Here is an 18,525-nt window from a genome sequence, read left to right on the forward strand (position 1 = left end):
AACACACAAACAACAGTCATTCTTCTCCCTCCTGAACAGCCATTTAATAGTCTTATTTCAGTTGGAAGCAGTAGTTGGAGAATAAGTTACAGGGACAGACAAAAAAACGAAAACAAAACCCACACAACTTAAAGTGCTTCAGGCCGCAAACGTAAACATGAGGGGCAGGGAGAGGCCGCCACCTGTGGCCCCTCACCTCTGAGACAGAAGGGTCATTGTCTGGGTCCCTGTACCATCACCACCCTCTAATCTCAGCCCCGGGGGGCGGGGGGGGGGGGGCACAGATTTCAGAGGCAGGAAAGACAACTTAATGGGAGTGAGAAACCACTGTAAACTTAGAGCCCGGAGCAGGGCGGGAACCGGGAGCTCTTGGAACCCTTGCCCTGACCAAGGGGTGGGACCAGCCCTCCCGGCAGTCAGGGGAATACTGTTGGTTTAGTGCTGCAGCCACACCCGCCCGTTTCACAGCTTTCCCCTCCTCAGCAGACACAGACAGGCCACGGCCGCCTCACCCACCACGGGAGGCACCCCAGGGGGGCACAGCCTGGAGCGAGGACCCCTCCAGAGGCATTCAGTTCCTGGGAGTATAAGGGGGCCGGCAAGGCGCTACTTTACAGGCTCCACCACCAGCACTTTGCACTCGCGCTTGGCAATCTTGTCCAGAGAGAGCACAGCCTTTTCTGGGGGCAGGTAGAGGGGGCGGCCAACTGGGGAGGCCACAGGGGGTGTGATGGCCCTGCGCTCCATCACACTGCCGGACCTGGAGGAAGGCAGATGTGGGCTCTCGTTAGACCTCGGGACGGCTTCCAGCTCCCTCTCCAATCCTGGCTCCTGGCTCCCCTCCCCGGGCTCCATACCTCATGAGGTGGCTGCGGGAAGGCTGCTGGTGGGAGAAGGACTGAGAGCGGCCCAGGCTGGCCTGGTGCCTCTCCACCAGGTCCCGGACAGCTGGGCTGCTGGGACTGCTCTTCCGAGAGAGGGGCCGGGCCTCGGGCGGAGGGTGGGACACACTAGCAGTGAACTGTAGCTTCAGTTTCATGTGCTGGCTCAGCTGGGGCGGAAAGACACAGATCAGCATTCCCACTTGGCTTCCAGGCCCCCGATCTCCTTTCAAATCACCTTTCCCCTTGACGGACCAATACGGGATCGGAATTCCGCCTCCCCTCAGCATGGCTTTGGTGCCATCCATTGTATTTCCTCTCCAGCAGCCAGCAGCCCTGGTGCCTCCTATCCCAACGTCCTGCATCACCCACCACCCCGCCCACCCTCTCAGCACCTCCCAGCCCACCTCAAAGAGCCCCGCCCTTAGAGCCTGGAAGGCCACACTGAAGGTGAGGGCACTGCCCTTCCGGGAGAAGCCGAGGTTGTTGAGGGGCGTGTGGCAGACAATGGAGTCCAGGGCAGCCTGCATGGCCCGACGGTCCTCCTCACACAGCTGCTTTCCTGCGGGGCAGAAACAGAGACCAGTAAACATCTGAATAGAGTTCCTCGCAAGGGGCTTCCATGAGCACAGTCTTGATTAATCTCCAAAGTCACCCTGTGGAGTAAACTGAGTATATCTTTCGCCAAATGTTATAAATAACAGCTGATATTTGCTGAGGTCCACTCTAACCACTTCATATACATTAAATCTTTAAGTCACCATCGTATCCTCGTGGGAGGAGCAGTATTATTTTCTCCTTTTTAGGGATGAGGGAGCTGAGGTTCAGAGAGGGTAAGTAACCACCCAGGGTCACACAGCTTGTAAATGATGGAGGCAGAAATCAAACATACCAGGGAGCCAGCATCAGTGTCAGTGCTCTTAAGTCATCCTGCCCCACTGTCTCTAAATTTCCTATCTGTGACACAAGCCAGTGCCACATGTCACCCACCTCCGTGACTTCTTCCTTTCCCCTCCCCACCTTCGGGACAAAGGCCCAGCCTGGCAGCACCCTACCAGCCTGTGCGTTCTCCGGGGTCCACACGAGCCTCACAGCAAGGAAGTCTTGGAGATTGTTGAGCAGCGTGTAAGTGACCGTGAAACGCTCGTAGGTCCGAACTGGGGACTCACAGGAAGCAGTCATCACAAAGCACGGGCGGTCCAGGCGAATGCTGGGCAGGCTAGAAGCAGCGAGAGAGGAAAGCAGGATGGACGTGTTTTGAAACAAGGTGAACAGGGTGGTCCCGCCAAGGGTCCCACACTCACCGGTAGTGGGTGTAGATGCTCTGGGTGAAGGGCAGCTTTGGGGTGGACCACTGAACCACAGCAATCAAGGGGACTTCCAGGCCCTGTGGGAGGAGCAGAGGGGACCATCATGCGAAAGAGATCCCCTCTCATCCTCAGGTAACACCCTAGCATTTTCTTTTTTTGTTAATCCTCACCTGAGGATATTTTTCTATAGATTTTTAGAGAGTGGAAGGGAGGGGGAAAGAGAGAGAGAAACATCGATGTGGGTTGCCTCCCACACAAGCCCTGACCAGGGCCGGAGATTGAGCCTGTGAACAAGGTTATGTGCCCTCGCCCAGAATCAAACTCAGGACCCTTCCGTACACAGGCCTATGCTCTACCCACCCAGCTAAACAGCTAGGGCCCACTGCTTTTTCTTAACTTTTTCTGAAATCACCAGCCCCTTATACTCACCTCCTTGGCCCCTGGAGGTGGCTGCTCACCCACCCTCAGCTGAAACAGGAAGTTGTGTTCCTCTAGGGCACTGAGTGGGCAGGGGAAGCAGCCAGAGGTACCAGGAAGCCGACAGAAGGAGCCCATGGAGACCTCCCCAGATTGGTGACTAGTTCAGAAGAAAGGGAACAGAGCTGCATCTTTCCAGGCCAGAGCTCTCAGCCCTGAGCCCAGCCCCAACACTTTGCAGCACTGCCCCTTCCCAGGACCTCACCAGACATTGTCCACCAGCAGCACAGAGCCATCGGGCATGACAGGTAGATAACTGGCATTGAAGTTTGGGAGAATACGTATATCCCAGATGGAAATTTCCTCTTGGGAAGAGCTGTTCAGCACTGTCGAAGGCAACCAGCTCAGTGATTATCTGGACCCCTCAGATCCCACCTTAAAACCCCAAAATGGACCTATCCTCCCAAGTCTGCACAGGGAAACTGCCACCCAATCATCGCCCTTGCTGCTACCCAAGACCTTAGCCACCAATCTGCTCACCCTTGAGAACAGTCAAGTGTTTTCCAGCCACAGTGAACTGGCGGCATTTCAGAACTGGAGGGGGCAGCAGAGTCAGCAGGGTACTCACTGCGAGAGAGGGCAGGAGCAAGAACAAGAATTGATGGGCTGGGCCTGGGCACAGACCTCACGTCCAACCCACAGTCACTCCAGCATTTTCTCGCTGCATTCTCCCCACCTTGGGCCTTGAAAGCACTCTGCTCTCCCCGGAAGGTCTCCCCAGGAAATCGTGTCTGCAGCAAGCGCAGGTAGCCTTGGTCTCTGACCTCTGGTGCCTCGACCTCCCGCTTCCACACAGTTACTACAATCTGCGCAAAAGGAACACGGGGCCAGTCAGGAGGAGAGGTGGCCAGCCAGCCTTAGAGAGAACAAGTGAATTAGGACAATAGCTTCGCCCCTTGCCAATCTTACCTTGGCCTTCGGTGTCCCTGGGGGCAGTCTATCCAGTGAAACAGTGAGTGGGAAGATGACCTCATCTGTGGACACAATTGGCTCTTCCACAGGCAGCTAGAGGTGTGCAAGGGGTGGAGGTTAGGAGAGAGGCAGTTTCCTTTAAGAGGTGCCCACTTCTGTCCTCATCCATCATCCGCCTCCAGCTTCCCTCCCATGTCCTTCTCCCGTCCGGTCTTTGAGGCCCAGCAGATCACCCCAGCTCCTCACCGTGGTCACTCCCCCTGAGGTAGCCGGGCCCGGGCCGTGGGTGAGAAGGGGGCTGCAGCCTCGAAACAAACCCCCACCGCCCGGATCCCCGCCCCCGGGGGGTTCGAGATCCTGGTCGCCAGGGCCGCCCCCGGCGCTGACCGAGGCCAGGGCTGCCAGGGCGGTGGCCAGCTCTGCCCAGGCCCCTCGGGAGCCCAAGCCCGGGCCCCCGCCGGCGCCGGAGCCCGCGCCCCCGCGGCAGCGCAGCACCAGCAGGAAGCGGACGGTCTCCCCCAGGTAGAGATGGTTGCGCCGGGGCAGCGCCCGGTAGCGGCCCGGGTCCCCCGCCAGCTCCGCGCGCGGCGGCAGCGGCACGGCCGGGAAGTACATCGAGTAGTCGCACTGGGACTCCATGGGCCCGGCGGGAGGTCCCACGCCGGACGGGGGCTGCGCGCGGCCCGCCGGCCCAGAGACCTCCCCGGGGCCGGGAACCGGGACCACCGACCCGGAACCGAGACCCCGCGGGGCCGGAACCGGTGCCCGGAGAATGACTGGAGAAAAGCCGGAAGCGGAAGGGAGGGGGCGTGGCCTGAGGCCCCGGAATCTGTGAGTGACGGGCCCTGGAGGAGAGGGGCGGGGTCCGGCTGCAGTTGCATTGCAGCAAGAAGGATTTAGGGGAGACTCTAGACAGGCTTTTCGGAGAAGTAATATTAAAAAGAACCCGCCGAGGCCGGTTTGGCTCAGTGGATAGAGCGTCGGCCTGCGGACTGAAGGGTCGGTCCCAGGTTCGATTCCCGTCAAGGGCACGTACCTTGGTTGCGGGCACATCCCCAGTGGGGTGTGTGCAGGAGGCAGCTGATCGATGTTTCTAGCTCTCTATCTCTCTCCCTTCTTCTCTGTAAAAAATCAATAAAATATTTTTTTAAAAACCCTCTCTTGGTAAGGTATGTACACATATAATACCTTAATTAAAAAAATGAGAAAAAATTAAAATTAAATTAAAAAAATAAAAAATAATAAAAATAAAAAAATAATAAAAAATAAAAAAACCCTCTCCACCCCACGCATCTATCACGAAGATGCAACATCCCCTTCCCTTTCTGCTCTACATAAAGCAAGTCCAAAAGTTTCAAATTATTTATTCATTCAACAAACATTTTCATAGTGAAATGAGCGTAGCCCAGGAACAAACATTTCATAGAGACATGGACGGATATTTCCAATCCACCGTGTCCCAGACTTCCTCTGGCTTAAATCGTGGTTTGCTCCTCCAGGGAGCCTTTGCGAGTGCTACATGGACCTGCCAGGGGGCTGGAAAGGGGAAGGGGCATGGGGGCGGGGGGGGGGGGGGGGGGGGGTGGAGGAGTGCTGCTGGGAGCTGAACAACCGGAGGCTTTGGCCCAGCCTGGAGGACTTGGGGCCCACATCCATGCAACGTTCCAGTCATCCTGTAGGGGGCAGACTTGCTTCCCAGGAGAAGCAGAAATGTCAGCTGGCTGTCCCACAATGGTCACGTGTCCTGTGGCTTAGCTGCTCTTTAACCTAATACTCAGTGGTCTAATGCCTATGGGGCGAGTAGCTTTGAAGTCTTGAAGGGCAGAGAGACTTTTGGAGGGAACTGCTTGGCATCCAGCTTGTCCTTGTACTGTAGCTCCGGGGTAGCCAGGCGCTCACACTCCTCCCGCTCTTGGAGGCTCAGTCCGCTCCGAAGCGCATAGCCCAAAACCTTACCTGATCCAAACTGGAAAGGGCGGAACCGGCGGTCAGTGATGTATTTGGGGTCTAAAGCCTCACCCCCCAGCAGACAGTGTTTAGCCAGGGCCTCTCGGCGAGCCCTGAGCTCCGCCACCGCACTCTCCAGGCGACCCTGGCCATATTGCTTTATGCGTGCCCACAGACTGCGGTTAAAGTGAACGTAAAGAGCCCAGTCCAGGTTGTTCCAGACTCGAGCCCGTGCAGTTAGTTGCCTGTCCTCAGTGGTCAGTCCACCATCGCTGACCGCATTTCTGCCCCGTTCACTTCCAGCCTGGGCATTGTGCATGAAGCCCACCACATCATCTAGGCCCCAGCACAGGGCGTCTGCCAGCAGAACCAACGACTCGTCAAAGTACTCGGCCACCAAGACCAAGTCAAAGACGGAGTCCAGCCAGGCCAGACTCCACTGGACGAGGGATGAAGACCCCAAGTCTAAAGCAGCGGGGCTGGGCGTCTGGCTGTGACCATCAGCAGTGGGGGGAGCAGGAGGGAAGAGAGCATTGGGATCCAGGGTGTGGGCTCGAGAGCCAGTGCCAGAAGGCAGGACGTGCAGCGCTGGGGGGTTGGGGTCACCGGGGAGATGGGAATATCCTCTCTTGGTCCTCATCTCGGGGGGGAATGGGAGGCCAAAGTCAAACCATAGCAAGTTGCGAGCATAGTGGTCTCCACGGGCCCCAGGTCGGTAGAAGGCTCGAGGGTTAGCGAGGAAGGCAGCCAAGGAAGGTGCCTTGCGGAAGGCTGAGGAGGTGGATTTATAGTAGGAGAAGGCAGAGCGGGCCAGAGCTGCTGGGTCTCGGACAATGGAGAAGAAGAAGCTGTCAGAAGGCATGACCTGAAGCACCTGCAGAGGAGAGAAAACAGTCACGGGGAGAAGGAAGTGGGCCAGGGAGAAAAGAAGTGTAAGCCCGATGCCCGAAGATCCCCCAGCCTCCTGACAGCTCTAAGAGGGACCCCCAGCTTTTTCCACTAGCTAACAGATCTTGGGCAAGTTACTGATGTCTCTGAGATGCAATTTGCTCATCTACAAAATGGGGATACCCCTATCTTCCTTCCGAGCTCATTGTGGAAGTTACATGGATTAAAGAATATGAAGGAGCCGAAACCGGTTTGGCTCAGTGGATAGTGAGTTGGTCCGTCTGTGGACTGAAAGGTCCCGGGTTCGATTCCGGTCAAGGGCATGTACATTGGTTGCGGGCACATCCCCGGTGGGGGGGTGTGCAGGAGGCAGCTGGTCGATGTTTCTCTCTCATTGACGTTTCTAGCTCTCTATCCCTCTCCCTTCCTCTCTGTGAAAAATCAATAAAATATATATATTTTTAAAAAAGAATATGAAGGAACCTGGGGCATGGGAAGTTCCTGGAGAACATGTATTTTCTTTGGCATTACTGTCTGCCTTGGTCAGAAAAATCTCTAAGAAGCAAACTTTGTGTTCACTTCTCCAACAAAAAAAACCTATTAAGAATCTACCCTGGAACTCTTGGTCCCTGCTCCAAGAAAGAAACTGGCCTGAGGCCTCTTCAGTGGGGGGTGGGAATCACTGGCAGCCAAGAGGGCAGAGAGGGGCAGCCATAATGCTGCCTCAGGTACAGGTGTCAGGTGGGCAGACAAGCCCAGGCTGGTTGAAGGACAGGGCACTTGTGGGGCTCCTGGGCATCTTGGAGAGCAAGAGACACTTCTGAACTGGACACTGGGGAGCCATGGTCACTTTGTAGGGAGCTGCCCTGAGGCCTGGCACATTGGGTTCCACTTCTCGACAAGAAGGAAGGTGGGAATCAGGTTGAGCCAGGCAGGTGCCCATTAAAAACCAGCTCCCGGGCTCCCTGCCTCTGAATGTGACTGTCATTGAACCTGACTCTCTGACATGCTGTCCTCCCATCTGCTCTGCTAGTATGGGCATGTGTGCAGGGCAGAGCCAGGGAACTGTGTGTCTCTTTGAAGGAAGAAGAGAACAGTGCAGAGAATAATCTGTGGCATCAGGTGGACCTAGAATAAAATCCCAATTCAGGCATTTACCAGTTACGTAACTTTGGGCAGTTTATTGAACTTCCGCCATCTATGAATCTGGGTTAACACTTACCTCGAAGAATGTGGAAATACATGGAAGGCGATCGGTATTCAGATGAATGAGGGTGACAATGAAGGTCCTCATCCTAACCTTTGGAGAAACCTGCCTCCATTGTCATCACCTCCCTCCCAGCAGAGGGTCCTCCTCGCCCATTAGATCACACTCATGTGCCTCGGCTGCTTTCTCCAGCTCTGACTTAATCAGCAGTGGGTCTGCAGCCCCCGCTGAACTTCTACCACCTATACACACAGACACACACACAACCCTTCACACACACGTCCACATCACCATGCCTTTCCTGATATCCTGCTCCCTCTAAGAATGCCTAGTGTCCTCCTTACTACAAAATCATCTCCACCCTTTAAAACCTGCCTCTCCAGAAATCCCCACCTCCTTCTGATGAATATTCTTCTCATAGTTCCAAATACAAACATGTACATGCACATATGCCAGGGAAGGCACTCCGACTTTGGAGCAGATGGGCCTGGGTTCAAATATGACCAAGAGACCAGTCACTAAGCCTCTCGGAGTCTTGACTCCTCTTCTGTATAATGGAGGCACTTGTAATGTCTTCCTGGCAAGGTGATGGTAAGATTAATACCAAGAATTCAGGAAGTATTCAATAACAGTTAGTCCCTCTCCTTATGTTTTTCATTTGCACATTGACTTTCTTCCTCTAAGAATTCTCAGCTTTCTGTGTGTTCAGATGAATATGTGAGTCCATGTACCTATCTCCCCCTTTAGAAGTGAGGCTGAGGGGGCCAGGGCTGGGCTATGCCTTGGCATACACCTGATTCTCAAAATCTGGCAGACATGGTGAGGGGAGTGAGAGGAAGACAGGTCAGAGGGCAGTGGCTAAGCAGAGGTCCTGGTGGTATCGATGGAAGGGGCTAAGAAGGGAAAGGGGCACCTGGAGGGGGAGTTAGGGAGTGAGATTCAGACTTGGCAGAGTGCTGATAAATTGGTCAGGGAAGGAGACTGGAGCATGCACCAGGTGGGAGGGGGCAGGACTTCAGCTCTCAGAAACTCCTGAGGAGAGAACAGGAAATTTCACCTCTGTGGCCCCCTGTCCACCTTTTGGGTGAGGTGACTCCTCGGGAGCCCCCGTGCCGTGCCTAGGGCCTCCTCCACCGATGGTCCTGGCCACAGGCCTGATCCCATCCCTCTCCAGTCCCACCCACACCCTCCACACCTCTCACCTCTTTCAGGTTGAACCTCATGTGATGACAGAGGATGTGGAAGGGGGGCTGGGTGCCTCCACCCTGAGGGTGGTAGCCTTTGACCCAGGAGGCCTGGAAAAGCCTCGGGTAGCCAAACTGGTAGCGGGCAGGGAGGGCGAAGCGCAGCCCCCGTTGGTCCCCGTAGCGATGAAGCAGGTTCAGCACAGAGCTGCTCCCGGATTTATGCGTCTTCAGGAACACCAGTCGCTGCCGGGGAGGACAGGATGGAACAGCTGGTCCTAGGGAGGGGGCCCAGGGCTGTCGGAGCTGCAGCCCAGGTAACCTGGGGAGAGACGGGAGGGAAAGTATCCTGTCCCTCACCAGCAGGTGGACAGGCATCTTGAAGAGCAAGGACAGCGGGTGTGGAGCCTCCTCCAAGTTCCCAGGAGTCACAGCCCCAGGTAGGAGTGGGAGGAGCAAATGGGGGGGGGGGGGGGACATCTACCAGGCATTGGGACAAGATAAAACTCACCTCCTTTGGAAGGGCCCGCCCCAGAGCTGGAGGGCAAATCCGATGGTCATGAAGACTCCCAAAGCCACCCCCAGGCTCCGAGGCCCCCAGAGGCGCATGGTCCTGGCAGGAGACAGAGGGCCCATGTGGCACCGGGAAGGGTGACAGGGCCAGGGCCAGGCAAAGAGGCAGAGGCAGCTGTGCAGCCACAGAAGGTGCTGGTTCGAGATTGGGGGTCATTCCCCAGGCCCGTTTGCAGCCCTAGTTAAGTCTGCCCCCTGAGTTAGCAGATTTTTGCCTCTGTCAGCGTCTAGAAGGGAAATGAGGGGAAGGAGGGAGTCTAAGGAGAGGGTAGAGCCTTCTCTCCTGCTGTTACAGCTAGGACTAATTCAGAGGAGGGTGTTGGTGAGGGTGTGTGCTCTCTACACCCAGATCCAGGTGGCCCCACCACTACTCCTCTGCCGACTGCCTCCAGCTTCTCCAACCGCCCAGAGTTTCCCCCTGAGCCTCCGGGATTTGGAAGGGAAGGAGGGGAAAGCCAGAGACCCTGCAAGAAAGATCAGACCCATCTGCTCAGGACAGTGAGGCGACATCGCCGGGCCCTGGCTCCCCCCTGAGCTTCCGTCGGGATGAAGAGCCCCATTTGGAGGCTGAGAGGGAAAGCCACAGGGAAGGAATGTGGGTCAGGCAGATGAACCCGGAGAGGTGAGACCACAGGAGTGACTCCGTAATGAGTAAGAGCCGGGCATCTGGTGTAAATTCAAGCATCTCTTTTCCCTCTTGGCACAGGGCCCACCCCAGTGTGGGAGGGGCTGGGGGAGATGCGGGCTTATTTACAAAACCCAGATTTCCAGACATACCCTCACCCCACCCACCCCCAACCCCATTCCCTTTTCAGCCCTATCAGTGCCCCCAGAGGAGACTCAGTGGGTGGGGCAGGAGAGAGAGACAGATATGATAGAGGAGCGTTCAGTTTGGAATTCCTTCCCAAGCCCCAGTTTCCTAATCAGCTGGGAGTCCGACCCACCCCTTCAGATTACAACCCACAACCAGGGGCACAGCCCTTCCAACAAGCCCGGACAGCCCCCTCCGGGACAGCCAGGCGCAACTCCAGACACGGAAACCCGTATTTGCTACTTAAAGACCTGCCCTCTCTGGCATCCCTCCCCTAACACAGCCCCCAGGCTCTAGCCTTGCATTGTTTCTGTGTCCAGATTTCTTCTATTCCTTCCACCCATCTCTGTCTCCTCCTATTATCCTCAATTCCAGCCCTCTGTCCCCTCCAGCTTTGGTGATAACCACCCCCTCCCCCAAGACTCCTCCCATAAACTCGAGTCCTTCCACTGGCTGCAGCCTTCATGTCACTTGCCCACTCACCAAGCCTCCTGCGGGGCAGCAGGGTAATCAGGATCTGGCCTTCCCCAGCCACCGCCCCGGTTCCTCACTCTGCTAAACTTTCCCCATCAACTTTCTCAGCGCCCAGGCTCCTCCCCTCTCCCTCCCTTTGTCTGGCCAGTCCCGGCAGCTGCTTCAGCTTTGATCGAGTCTCTGGGTCTCTCCCTCCCTGCATCTTTTTTTTCTTTTTTCTTTTCTCTTTTTGGGGTCAGGGCACATAGCTGCCCTTGGAAGACACAATTTCTACCCTCCTTTCACACTTAAGAGTCATTTATACCTTTTCTTTCTCTGCTTTCTGCAGAACAAAAGACTCATTCAGGGGACAGAAAGGAGAAAGTAACAGACAAGAGTTGAAAGCAGACATTGGCAAGAACTTGTGACAAGGCAGCCAGAGGCTGACGCAGAGAACAGGAGCCCCGCTCTGGAGGCAGGGGGCAGCAGTGTGGAAATATTAATGATGCTTCGTATTCAAGAATTTTGCCCGTAGCAAGATGCTTCCTCACACAGTTCCTGTTTGGTCCTTACGTTTCTCCCCATCTTACAAATGAAGGTCCTCCGATCCAGAGGGTGAACAACTTGCCCAAGTTCAGTATCAGGGGACAGGATCCAAGAGAGGCCAGAAGCAAGCAGAAAGAGCCATGTGAGGCTCTGGGGCCCCTGCAAGGAGCCAGGCTCAGCGAGAGCTGCTGAAGTTACAGAAAAGTCACACTCAGGGCCCAATAAATTAGTTGTTTATTTGTAAAATGCAAAACTTGTGAAACATGTGGTTGGTAGAGGTCATGAATTCTTATTTTTTATTTTTTGCATTTTAGTTTAAGAAATTGATACTGAAAAACAAACAAACATAGAATCAAGGACCAGAGATCCTGATATCCTATTCACACACCCAAGTTCCCTGCCCTGCACCCTGCCAGCACCCAGCTTTGTCCATTTCAGAGACCAGGTGAACCCACCACTCCCCACTTTCAACTTCCTTCAAACCCTACCCCCCCTACTGTCACCCTAAAAATCTTCCCTTTCTCCTCTTTGGGGCTGACCACCAGAGCCCAGACTTAGAGGCTCAGTTGGAGAGACCACAAGTCCTCTCTAAATACCCCCAACCCCCCGCCCCGATGCCAAATGAAAAAATAAATATGTGAACATCCACCCAATCCTAACGGGAATCTCCTGGATTTGGGGCCCTAGCCATTCACCCAAAAAGTCCCTAGTCAACCCTCTCTGCAGCCCCCTTCAACTCCTCCCCAGATTCAGCTGAGAGGGGAGGAGGGAAAGGGCCATGAACCCCTCTGATGCCAGGGCACCCGTCCCCTGTTATCGAGGTCCGAGCATGGCCAGGGCTGAGAGGAGGAGAATGAGAATGGGTTGAGTGTGAAAACCAAGTGATGCCCCCCCAGTCCTGCTCCTGCCCTGGTTCTGGCGGATGATGAAACCTCCTTTGCGGCCAGGAGGACGAGGAGGCCGGGCTGGGGGGGCCACAGCCGCTGCCCCGGCCATCCAGTCATCTGCATAGTGTCCTTCTCCAGAGCCACTGGCATCCTCCTCTGCCGGGAGGGAGTGGGTCAGAGACAGACAGGGGCGGGTAAAAGGGGCAGTGGGAAATAGATCAGGTAGACATGAGAATGAGGACAGGCAATGGGAGACAGAAGAAAAGACAATGAGACAGAAAAGAGAGACAGGCAGATGGGAAGAAAGAAAATTAATGTTCTTGCCTTGCTTTTCTGGCAAACTCTGCTTTGGGAAGCCAGCCCAATGGCACCCCAACCCTGCTGGAGGGGTGTGGGGGGAGGAGGACCCTCCCCAATCTCCCACAGTCCTTTGCCCACTGTTCTGTAAGAATGTTTTGGAGACTCTTCAACTGGAATGTGAACGCACAGATAGAGACCTTCTCTCATACTGGTCTTCTATCCCTAACCTTTGAGGTAAGGGTTCAATTCATGATTGCAAAATGAATGCATGAATGATAACAAGATGGGAAGGGAGGGACTCAGGAAGCAGTGGGCGGGTCCAAGGTCCAATCCCAAGCAACCAGAGGAGGGAGACCACCAGGGCCCTCCTCCCCGCCTCCCCATCCCCGGGGTGTCAGGTCTCACCCCAGTCCTCCAGATCTAGGTCGCGTCCCTGGGCAGCTGCCCTCATCCTCATGGTAGCTGACCGGAGTTGCAGCCGCCGCATCCGAGTCCGGAGGTCGGGGTTTGAGGCTTCCACGTCCACCTCTGGATTGTTGAGCTGCTTGGCCAGGGGCCCTCCGACTACCGGCAACAGGTACCTGCGAGCAGAGCAGCCCTAAAGGCTCCCGCCCCGCCCCGGATTTGGGCCTCGCCCGCCCACCAAGCCGCCCACCTGCCCCCCCCCCCACTCTCACCGGCCCCGCCCGGTTCCGGTCCAGCAGGGCGCCGCTTCCTGCGTGGTGTCCAATGCCATGCGGGAGTCCCCGCACACCGCCAGGGGCAGCCCGGCCCAGAAGCCCCGGGCTCGGTCCAGCCGCTCGCGGAGCTCCCACACCTGGGAGTGCAGGGAGAGCAGGTGGAGCTGCAGCGCGTGCCCATCCTCCCACCCAGCACCCACACGCGTGCCACCCACCCAACTCACCATCCGGGGCAGGCTGCTGCCCGCAGCTGTCGTGGGCTGCTCCTCCTCCGCCCCTGCGGCCGCGGTCCGGAGCCGGCCCACTTCCTCTCTGGGTGCCAGGCCTCGGTGGGCACGGGCCATGGCCTTGGGGGGGACGCCACATTCCTGAAACACCTGTGGCACAGGGGTGCCCCGCAGGATGAAACGGACACCGAATCTCCGTTCCAACACCTACATCTCCCCATAGCCCTGCTTCCCCAGGCACCTACAGTGACTCCCTGACACCCAACCCTGTCTCACAATCCCAGGCCCTGGCCTCCGGCCCGTTCTCTCCCGTACTACAGCTGATACCCACACGGCTCCTCCCGGCCCCCAGGCTGGCACTCCCGCGCTCCTGGAGGCTCCTGTACCTTGGTGGACACCCCTACACTGTTTTCCTGCAGGTACATCAAACCTTCCGAGATCTTCACCCCAATGGCCTGAGCTGCCAGCTCAAAGGAAAAGGGGCCCTGGATCTTCTCAGCCAGGAACAGGAGACCGTCTGGAAGGAGGGGGAGAGAGCCAAGGGTGAAATGGGGGGACAGCATGGAGGCACTCGTTAAACTAGGAAGTTCCCACAAATCCTGACCTGGGCAGCGAAGTGTTAGATGGGGAGACTCAAGATCTCTACCATTCCCTCCCCCCTCCATGGTCCCCCTCAATACGGCTTAAAACCCCCTCCCAGTCCATCCCACTCACCCTTACAGGGACACGCTTCTCAGGCTTTCCCGAGTCCTCACCCAGATAGGCGCCCCAGTCGGGGTCCAGGCCCCGGCCGCTGAGACAGCCATGGGCCACGTTGAGGCAGAAGCCCCGGCACGGCGGCAGCAGGGGGACCCCCCGGCAAAAGGGGCAGCCAGTCAGACGCATTGCGGCCCGCCTGCAGCCTTCGGACAGGGGGACCTGGGGGCAGAGAGCTGGGCTATGTTATCCACAAACACTGAGGCTGCCCTCAGCCAAGCTTAGAGCTGCACAGAGAGAAGTCAGACACCCACCCCGCCTTCCCAGGCCCCACAGGGAGAACTGATGCGAACGGCTAGGGTTGGTGACCCCATGTGGCAGCAGGTGAGACCCCCAAAAGACTGTGGAGGGAAGTTCCCGGGGGCCATCTTGTCGATACTGCTTTTTGGGAAGGATGGACCAGTGGGGTCTGAGAAAAGGCTTAAGGACAAGAGCAGGGAAGGATGAAACTGGGGATGGAAGAGGTAAGGCTAGAGGTCAGGGAGAGAAGGAATCTGGCCTTCAGTAGCAGGAAAGGAAGAGCCGCTGCGGCATCTGGAGGAAACTAGGGGGACCAGTACTCTCATTTCAGGATGTTACGGAGATGAGCAGAACCCCAGAGGCTGACAGGAATATGAGGCGTCAGAGGGCAGGAGAGGGTCAGAGTGAGAGCAGATCATGAATCAGGGCACCAGGGAGACTTCCCTCTGGCCCATCTCCTTCCTGGTTCACCCTGGGGTCCCAGGGACTCAGGACTAACATGGGAAAGCTCCACATCTCTCCTGCCAGCTGGCATCTGACTCTTCCTCAAGGGGCATCTCCTTTCCCCTCCCTGAGCCCCACCCACACTCAAGCACCCTCTAACCTTAAGTGCTTCGCTGACCACATCTCTTCCAGTCTCCAAGCCCTTGATAAAGGCCCGGGCAGCCACCATGGCCCGGGTTATCTGGGGGAGAAGGAAGAAGGTGAGAAGAACCATAGGGTTGTCTTGTCATTCAAGATCGGGGCCAAGAGACTTTACCACCGGGATGAGCAGTGGAGGGTAGGTTTGTGGAGTTACCTTGGGGTGGTTAGGATTATCAGGTGGTACAGGAAGGCAGGTACAAGAGGCTCAAAGGAATTCTAGCCTAGAAGGATCAAGGTGAGCTGGGCTTGGGAAGAGATGGAGGGATTGTTTTACAGGGCTTGGAGATAATGGGACTGTGCATCAGGACAAACACTGCACTTACAGCCAGAAGATCTGGGTGTGAGACACAGCTCTTCCATTTACTGGCTGTGAGACCTTAACTTCTGGGAGGTTCAGTTTCCTCATCGGTAAAACAGGAGTACTACTACCTACCTCCCAGAGTTCAAATGGCAATTAAATGAGATACTATAAAATGGAAATCCTTGCCGAAACCGGTTTGGCTCAGTGGTAGAGCGTCGGTCTGTGGACTGGAAGGTCCCAGGTTCGATTCCGGTCAAGGGCATGTACCTTGGTTGCGGGCTCATCCCCAGTGGGGGGGGTGCAGGAGGCAGCTGATGGATGTTTCTCTCTCATCGACGTTTCTAGCTCTCTATCTCTCTCCCTTCCCCTCTGTGGAAAATCAATAAAATAAATATATTTTTTTAAATGGAAATCCTTCTCAAATACTAAGTGCCTGATTCACATTTGGTTGAACCAGAGAAAGGCAAGATATTAGAACGAGGAAAGAGTTGGCAGGAAGATGGCTGGGGGTAGGTGAGTGGGTCCGGGATATGTGTGAAACTTCGTACAGGATGAGAGTGGGAGGCATCCAATTACAGGAAATCAAGGAGCACTGGGTCAGGCAGGGTCACTGGGGCTCTAGAGAGTGATCACAAGGTCAGAGATGGCTGACATGCAGGATGTGGGGATCACCAGGCCAGGGGTGACTGGAGCATGAAGGGGCAGTCACTCAGTCGGAGGTGAAGGCACAGTTTAGAGGTCACTAGGTCAGAGATGGCGGAAACTCAGGCCTTGAGACCCCTCACCTGCAGGCGGAGGCGGCGGGGCGAGTCCCCGAAAGGCTTCAGAGAGTCATCAGCGGAGGAGGCAAGGCGAGTGAGGCAGAACAGGTATTCAGGGGAGAAGATGTACTGTGGGTGCAGCAGGGGGAACATTCTCTCCAGGACCTGCGTCCAGAAATCCACCAGGGCGTCATCTAACCCCTCACCAGACTTCTCATAGTAGTCCCGCAGCCGCGAGAACAGGCCGCTGAATAAGGGGGTATGCTGGGAATAGAGGCGGCCATAGGAGCGGGTGAAGAGCACGGCCAGGGAGTGCTCGGCTGAGGAGAGCACCTCCCGAAAAACCTCTGTGGCAAGTGCAAAGAAAGTGGCATGAGGTGGGATGAGACCAGAGAAGGATGAACAAGTGAAAGAGCAGAGGCAAGAAGAAAGTGGGGAGAAAAAAAGACAAGTGAGTTAGAAACTGAGCAACTCTCAGACTTGGGCAGATTGAGAATGGGGTGGGGCAGGACCCTGGAGAGAGCCTGGGGTGGGGATGGGGGGGCTAACTAAGGACAGGGCAGGGGTGCCTTAGGGTTAGAGTAGGAAGTGAGGACACTTGCTGAGATCATGAGCACAGCGAGGAGGTGTGTGGCCAGGTTTGGGGACCCCAAGTCCTCACCATCAAATGCTCTATGCCGGGAAGCCAGTGTGTGAACCAGGAAGGAGCCATTCTCCTCCACCAGGCTTCGGAAAGTAGCCTCCGTGTCCCAGGTCAGCCTCTCCTCTATTTCACTGGAACAGCAAGTATATTCTTGGGGACAGATCCGGAGGTGCTCACCTAGAGAGAGGAGACACAAGGAATGGTGGGAAATAAGGAATGGTGGGAAGTGATGTGGTAAAATTCCTTTCTTTTCCTGCCGGTCTCTGGGGGCCATCCCTTCTCTTTCACCTGTCTGGTTTCTTCTCTATTGTCTGTACACACATTCCTACTTGACCCTATACCCACCCTATCGTCCCCTCACCCATTCCCAGTCCTCTGCCATTGGGCATGGGATCAAATAGTAAGGGGCCAAATTAGTGACCAGAGGGCCCTCAGGCCACCGTCCCCAACATGGCACACCCCAGGCCTCTAAGGACTTACAGGACTGCTTCTATAGGAAGAATGGGGATTGGAGGGGTGGGGTTACTTGGTAAACAAGAAAGTATTATAGAAGTGCTCTTAGAAATAGCGAGGAGAACCAAGTGGGCTGTAAAGATAGCACCAGAGAGATGGGTGCTGCTTACTAGAAAGAGGTTTGGGGAGGGGGTGGAGTACAATAGCCACTATGCGAACAGGAGAGTTATTGTGCTCCTGGTAAGGAAGTTCAGGAGCAGAGGCGTTACTACTATGGGATAAAAACATTACAACGGTCACTCTGAAAGGGAAGAGTTTCCTGTGAGACGGGGAGGACCCACCCTGACCCCTCCCTCGCCCCCAATTCTCTAGTCTCCCTCTTTCTCTCACCTGAGATCAGGGCGGGAGGGAGTAGGCTTAAGCTATATCCCCGGGACCCCAGAATTTGCCGGGTCTCAGTGCAACTCCGGACGACTTTTGCCTCGCTCCCGGGTCCAGGACCAGGACCGGGACGCAGAGGCAGCAGCAGCAGCAGAAGAGTTCGCAGCGCGGACATAGCTGCTGCGACCCTGGAGCAGCAAAGTGGGTCCTGCGGAGGAGAGAAGAGCTGCCCGAACTCGGGAAGCCGGTTCTCTGCTGCAGGACCGTCCCACCGGCCAGAGAAAGAGCGCGACCTCGGAAAACTAAACCCCAAGGAGGATAGCTGGGTCGGGCAGGATCAACTGAGACAATGGGAGAGGCGAGCCGGACAGCGGGAGGGGCCCGAGGCGGGGCCTTACCAATGATGGTAAGGAGCCGGCCTCGGAGGCGGGATCTAGGGAGAAATTCAGCCAATGTGGTTGGGGGTCCTGGGCGGAGGGGCGGGATGAGACTGAACTACAAAGGTTGGTGGGGGCGTGGCCTTCGTAGGGGGTGTGGCTACCCGGTTCGAAAGGCGGGGCCAGGGTAGACCCCAGCCTATGGTAGTTGACCTGAGCTGAGTGGAATGAAGGGGCCACTACTGGTGTCCTGCAAAAGCCCCGCCAATGGTATGCGCGTGCGTGTGTGTGTGTGTGTGTGTGTGTGTGTGTGTGTGTGCGCGTGCGTGCGTGCGTGCGTGCGTGTGTGTGTGTGTGTGTGTGTGTGTGTGGCGGGGGGGGGGGAGGGGGGCTGAAAGGGGTGATAGTGGAAGCAGAGTGGCTGGGGCCGGGGTGGAGCGCCGTTGAATCGGGCCGCTGGAGCACCGAAGCCCACGTGACCAGGCAGCACGTGGGAGAGCTGGTGGCCGCTCGAGGCTGCCAGAGCACGTGACAGGAACGTGGTGAGCACGAGCTCGCTCACGTCCAAGCCTCGCGACAGTTACCAGTCCTGGGCCGAGCCGTTGGACTCGCGCCTGCGCACAAGCACACCTCGCGCCTTCCCGCGTTTTTTCTGGAGTCTTCCGCTGCCGCTGGACGGGAAGCG

The 18,525-nt window shown here is 56.4% G+C and overlaps 3 protein-coding genes and 1 long non-coding RNA gene across 7 annotated transcripts; 1 reads left to right on the forward strand and 3 right to left on the reverse strand.

Annotated features, from left to right (window-relative positions):
* Positions 1-22: 22 nt before the first annotated feature.
* On the reverse strand, positions 23-4,374 carry TRAPPC14 (trafficking protein particle complex subunit 14). Its single transcript, XM_036409306.2, has 11 exons — positions 3,827-4,374; positions 3,578-3,673; positions 3,345-3,474; positions 3,149-3,235; positions 2,874-2,994; positions 2,621-2,768; positions 2,186-2,268; positions 1,937-2,100; positions 1,289-1,443; positions 858-1,051; positions 23-760 (listed from the first exon to the last, which is right to left on the reverse strand). The coding sequence occupies exons 1-11, from the start codon at positions 4,217-4,219 to the stop codon at positions 607-609; spliced, it is 1,725 nt and encodes a 574-aa protein (XP_036265199.1). The 5' UTR covers positions 4,220-4,374; the 3' UTR covers positions 23-606.
* LOC118702845 lies at positions 4,275-6,100 on the forward strand. The gene is made up of 2 exons (XR_004982859.1): positions 4,275-4,411; positions 5,831-6,100. It is a non-coding gene; the product is annotated as an uncharacterized LOC118702845 (long non-coding RNA).
* Positions 4,930-10,981, reverse strand: GAL3ST4 (galactose-3-O-sulfotransferase 4). Of its 4 annotated transcripts, none has more exons than XM_045571127.1 (4): positions 10,674-10,981; positions 9,318-9,494; positions 8,825-9,128; positions 4,930-6,401 (listed from the first exon to the last, which is right to left on the reverse strand). In XM_045571127.1, exons 2-4 carry the CDS (start codon positions 9,440-9,442, stop codon positions 5,370-5,372), a joined length of 1,461 nt encoding a protein of 486 aa, XP_045427083.1. In that variant the 5' UTR covers positions 9,443-9,494; positions 10,674-10,981; the 3' UTR covers positions 4,930-5,369. The 4 variants fall into 4 exon arrangements, with proteins under 4 accessions (XP_045427083.1, XP_036265203.1, XP_036265205.1 ...); XM_036409310.2 differs by having other exon boundaries at positions 9,318-9,606; XM_036409312.2 differs by having other exon boundaries at positions 9,318-9,419; positions 10,674-10,978.
* Positions 10,982-11,430: 449 nt separating this feature from the next.
* Positions 11,431-17,846, reverse strand: GPC2 (glypican 2). The gene is made up of 10 exons (XM_036410737.2): positions 17,473-17,846; positions 16,648-16,806; positions 16,011-16,333; positions 14,884-14,964; positions 14,039-14,201; positions 13,670-13,800; positions 13,281-13,433; positions 13,054-13,193; positions 12,782-12,957; positions 11,431-12,232 (listed from the first exon to the last, which is right to left on the reverse strand). The coding sequence occupies exons 1-10, from the start codon at positions 17,636-17,638 to the stop codon at positions 12,003-12,005; spliced, it is 1,722 nt and encodes a 573-aa protein (XP_036266630.1). The 5' UTR covers positions 17,639-17,846; the 3' UTR covers positions 11,431-12,002.
* Positions 17,847-18,525: the final 679 nt, after the last annotated feature.

This window comes from Pipistrellus kuhlii, unplaced genomic scaffold, assembly GCF_014108245.1.
Source record: "Pipistrellus kuhlii isolate mPipKuh1 unplaced genomic scaffold, mPipKuh1.p scaffold_m20_p_4, whole genome shotgun sequence".
NCBI lineage: Eukaryota > Metazoa > Chordata > Mammalia > Chiroptera > Vespertilionidae > Pipistrellus > Pipistrellus kuhlii.

Bases quoted from the DNA above. Each gene is read 5' to 3' on its own strand.
- TRAPPC14 (XM_036409306.2), bottom strand. From the start codon at position 4,219: ATGGAGTCCCAGTGCGACTACTCGATGTACTTCCCGGCCGTGCCGCTG. The intron at 2,769-2,873 runs GTGAGGTCCTGG...CTTCTGAACTAG, and splicing joins CTGCTGGTGGACAATGTCTG to TCACCAATCTGGGGAGGTCT. The intron at 2,269-2,620 runs GTGAGTATAAGG...CTCCTCCCACAG, and splicing joins CACCTCCAGGGGCCAAGGAG to GGCCTGGAAGTCCCCTTGAT.
- GAL3ST4 (XM_045571127.1), bottom strand. From the start codon at position 9,442: ATGGGCCCTCTGTCTCCTGCCAGGACCATGCGCCTCTGGGGGCCTCGG. The intron at 9,129-9,317 runs GTGAGTTTTATC...GTCTCTCCCCAG, and splicing joins GGCGGGCCCTTCCAAAGGAG to GTTACCTGGGCTGCAGCTCC. The intron at 6,402-8,824 runs GTGAGAGGTGTG...TCTCCTCTGCAG, and splicing joins TGAGGTTCAACCTGAAAGAG to GTGCTTCAGGTCATGCCTTC.
- GPC2 (XM_036410737.2), bottom strand. From the start codon at position 17,638: ATGTCCGCGCTGCGAACTCTTCTGCTGCTGCTGCTGCCTCTGCGTCCC. The intron at 14,202-14,883 runs GTTAGAGGGTGC...CTCTGCCCCCAG, and splicing joins TGGTCAGCGAAGCACTTAAG to GTCCCCCTGTCCGAAGGCTG. The intron at 13,801-14,038 runs GTGAGGACTCGG...CCCTCCTTCCAG, and splicing joins CGACTGGGGCGCCTATCTGG to ACGGTCTCCTGTTCCTGGCT.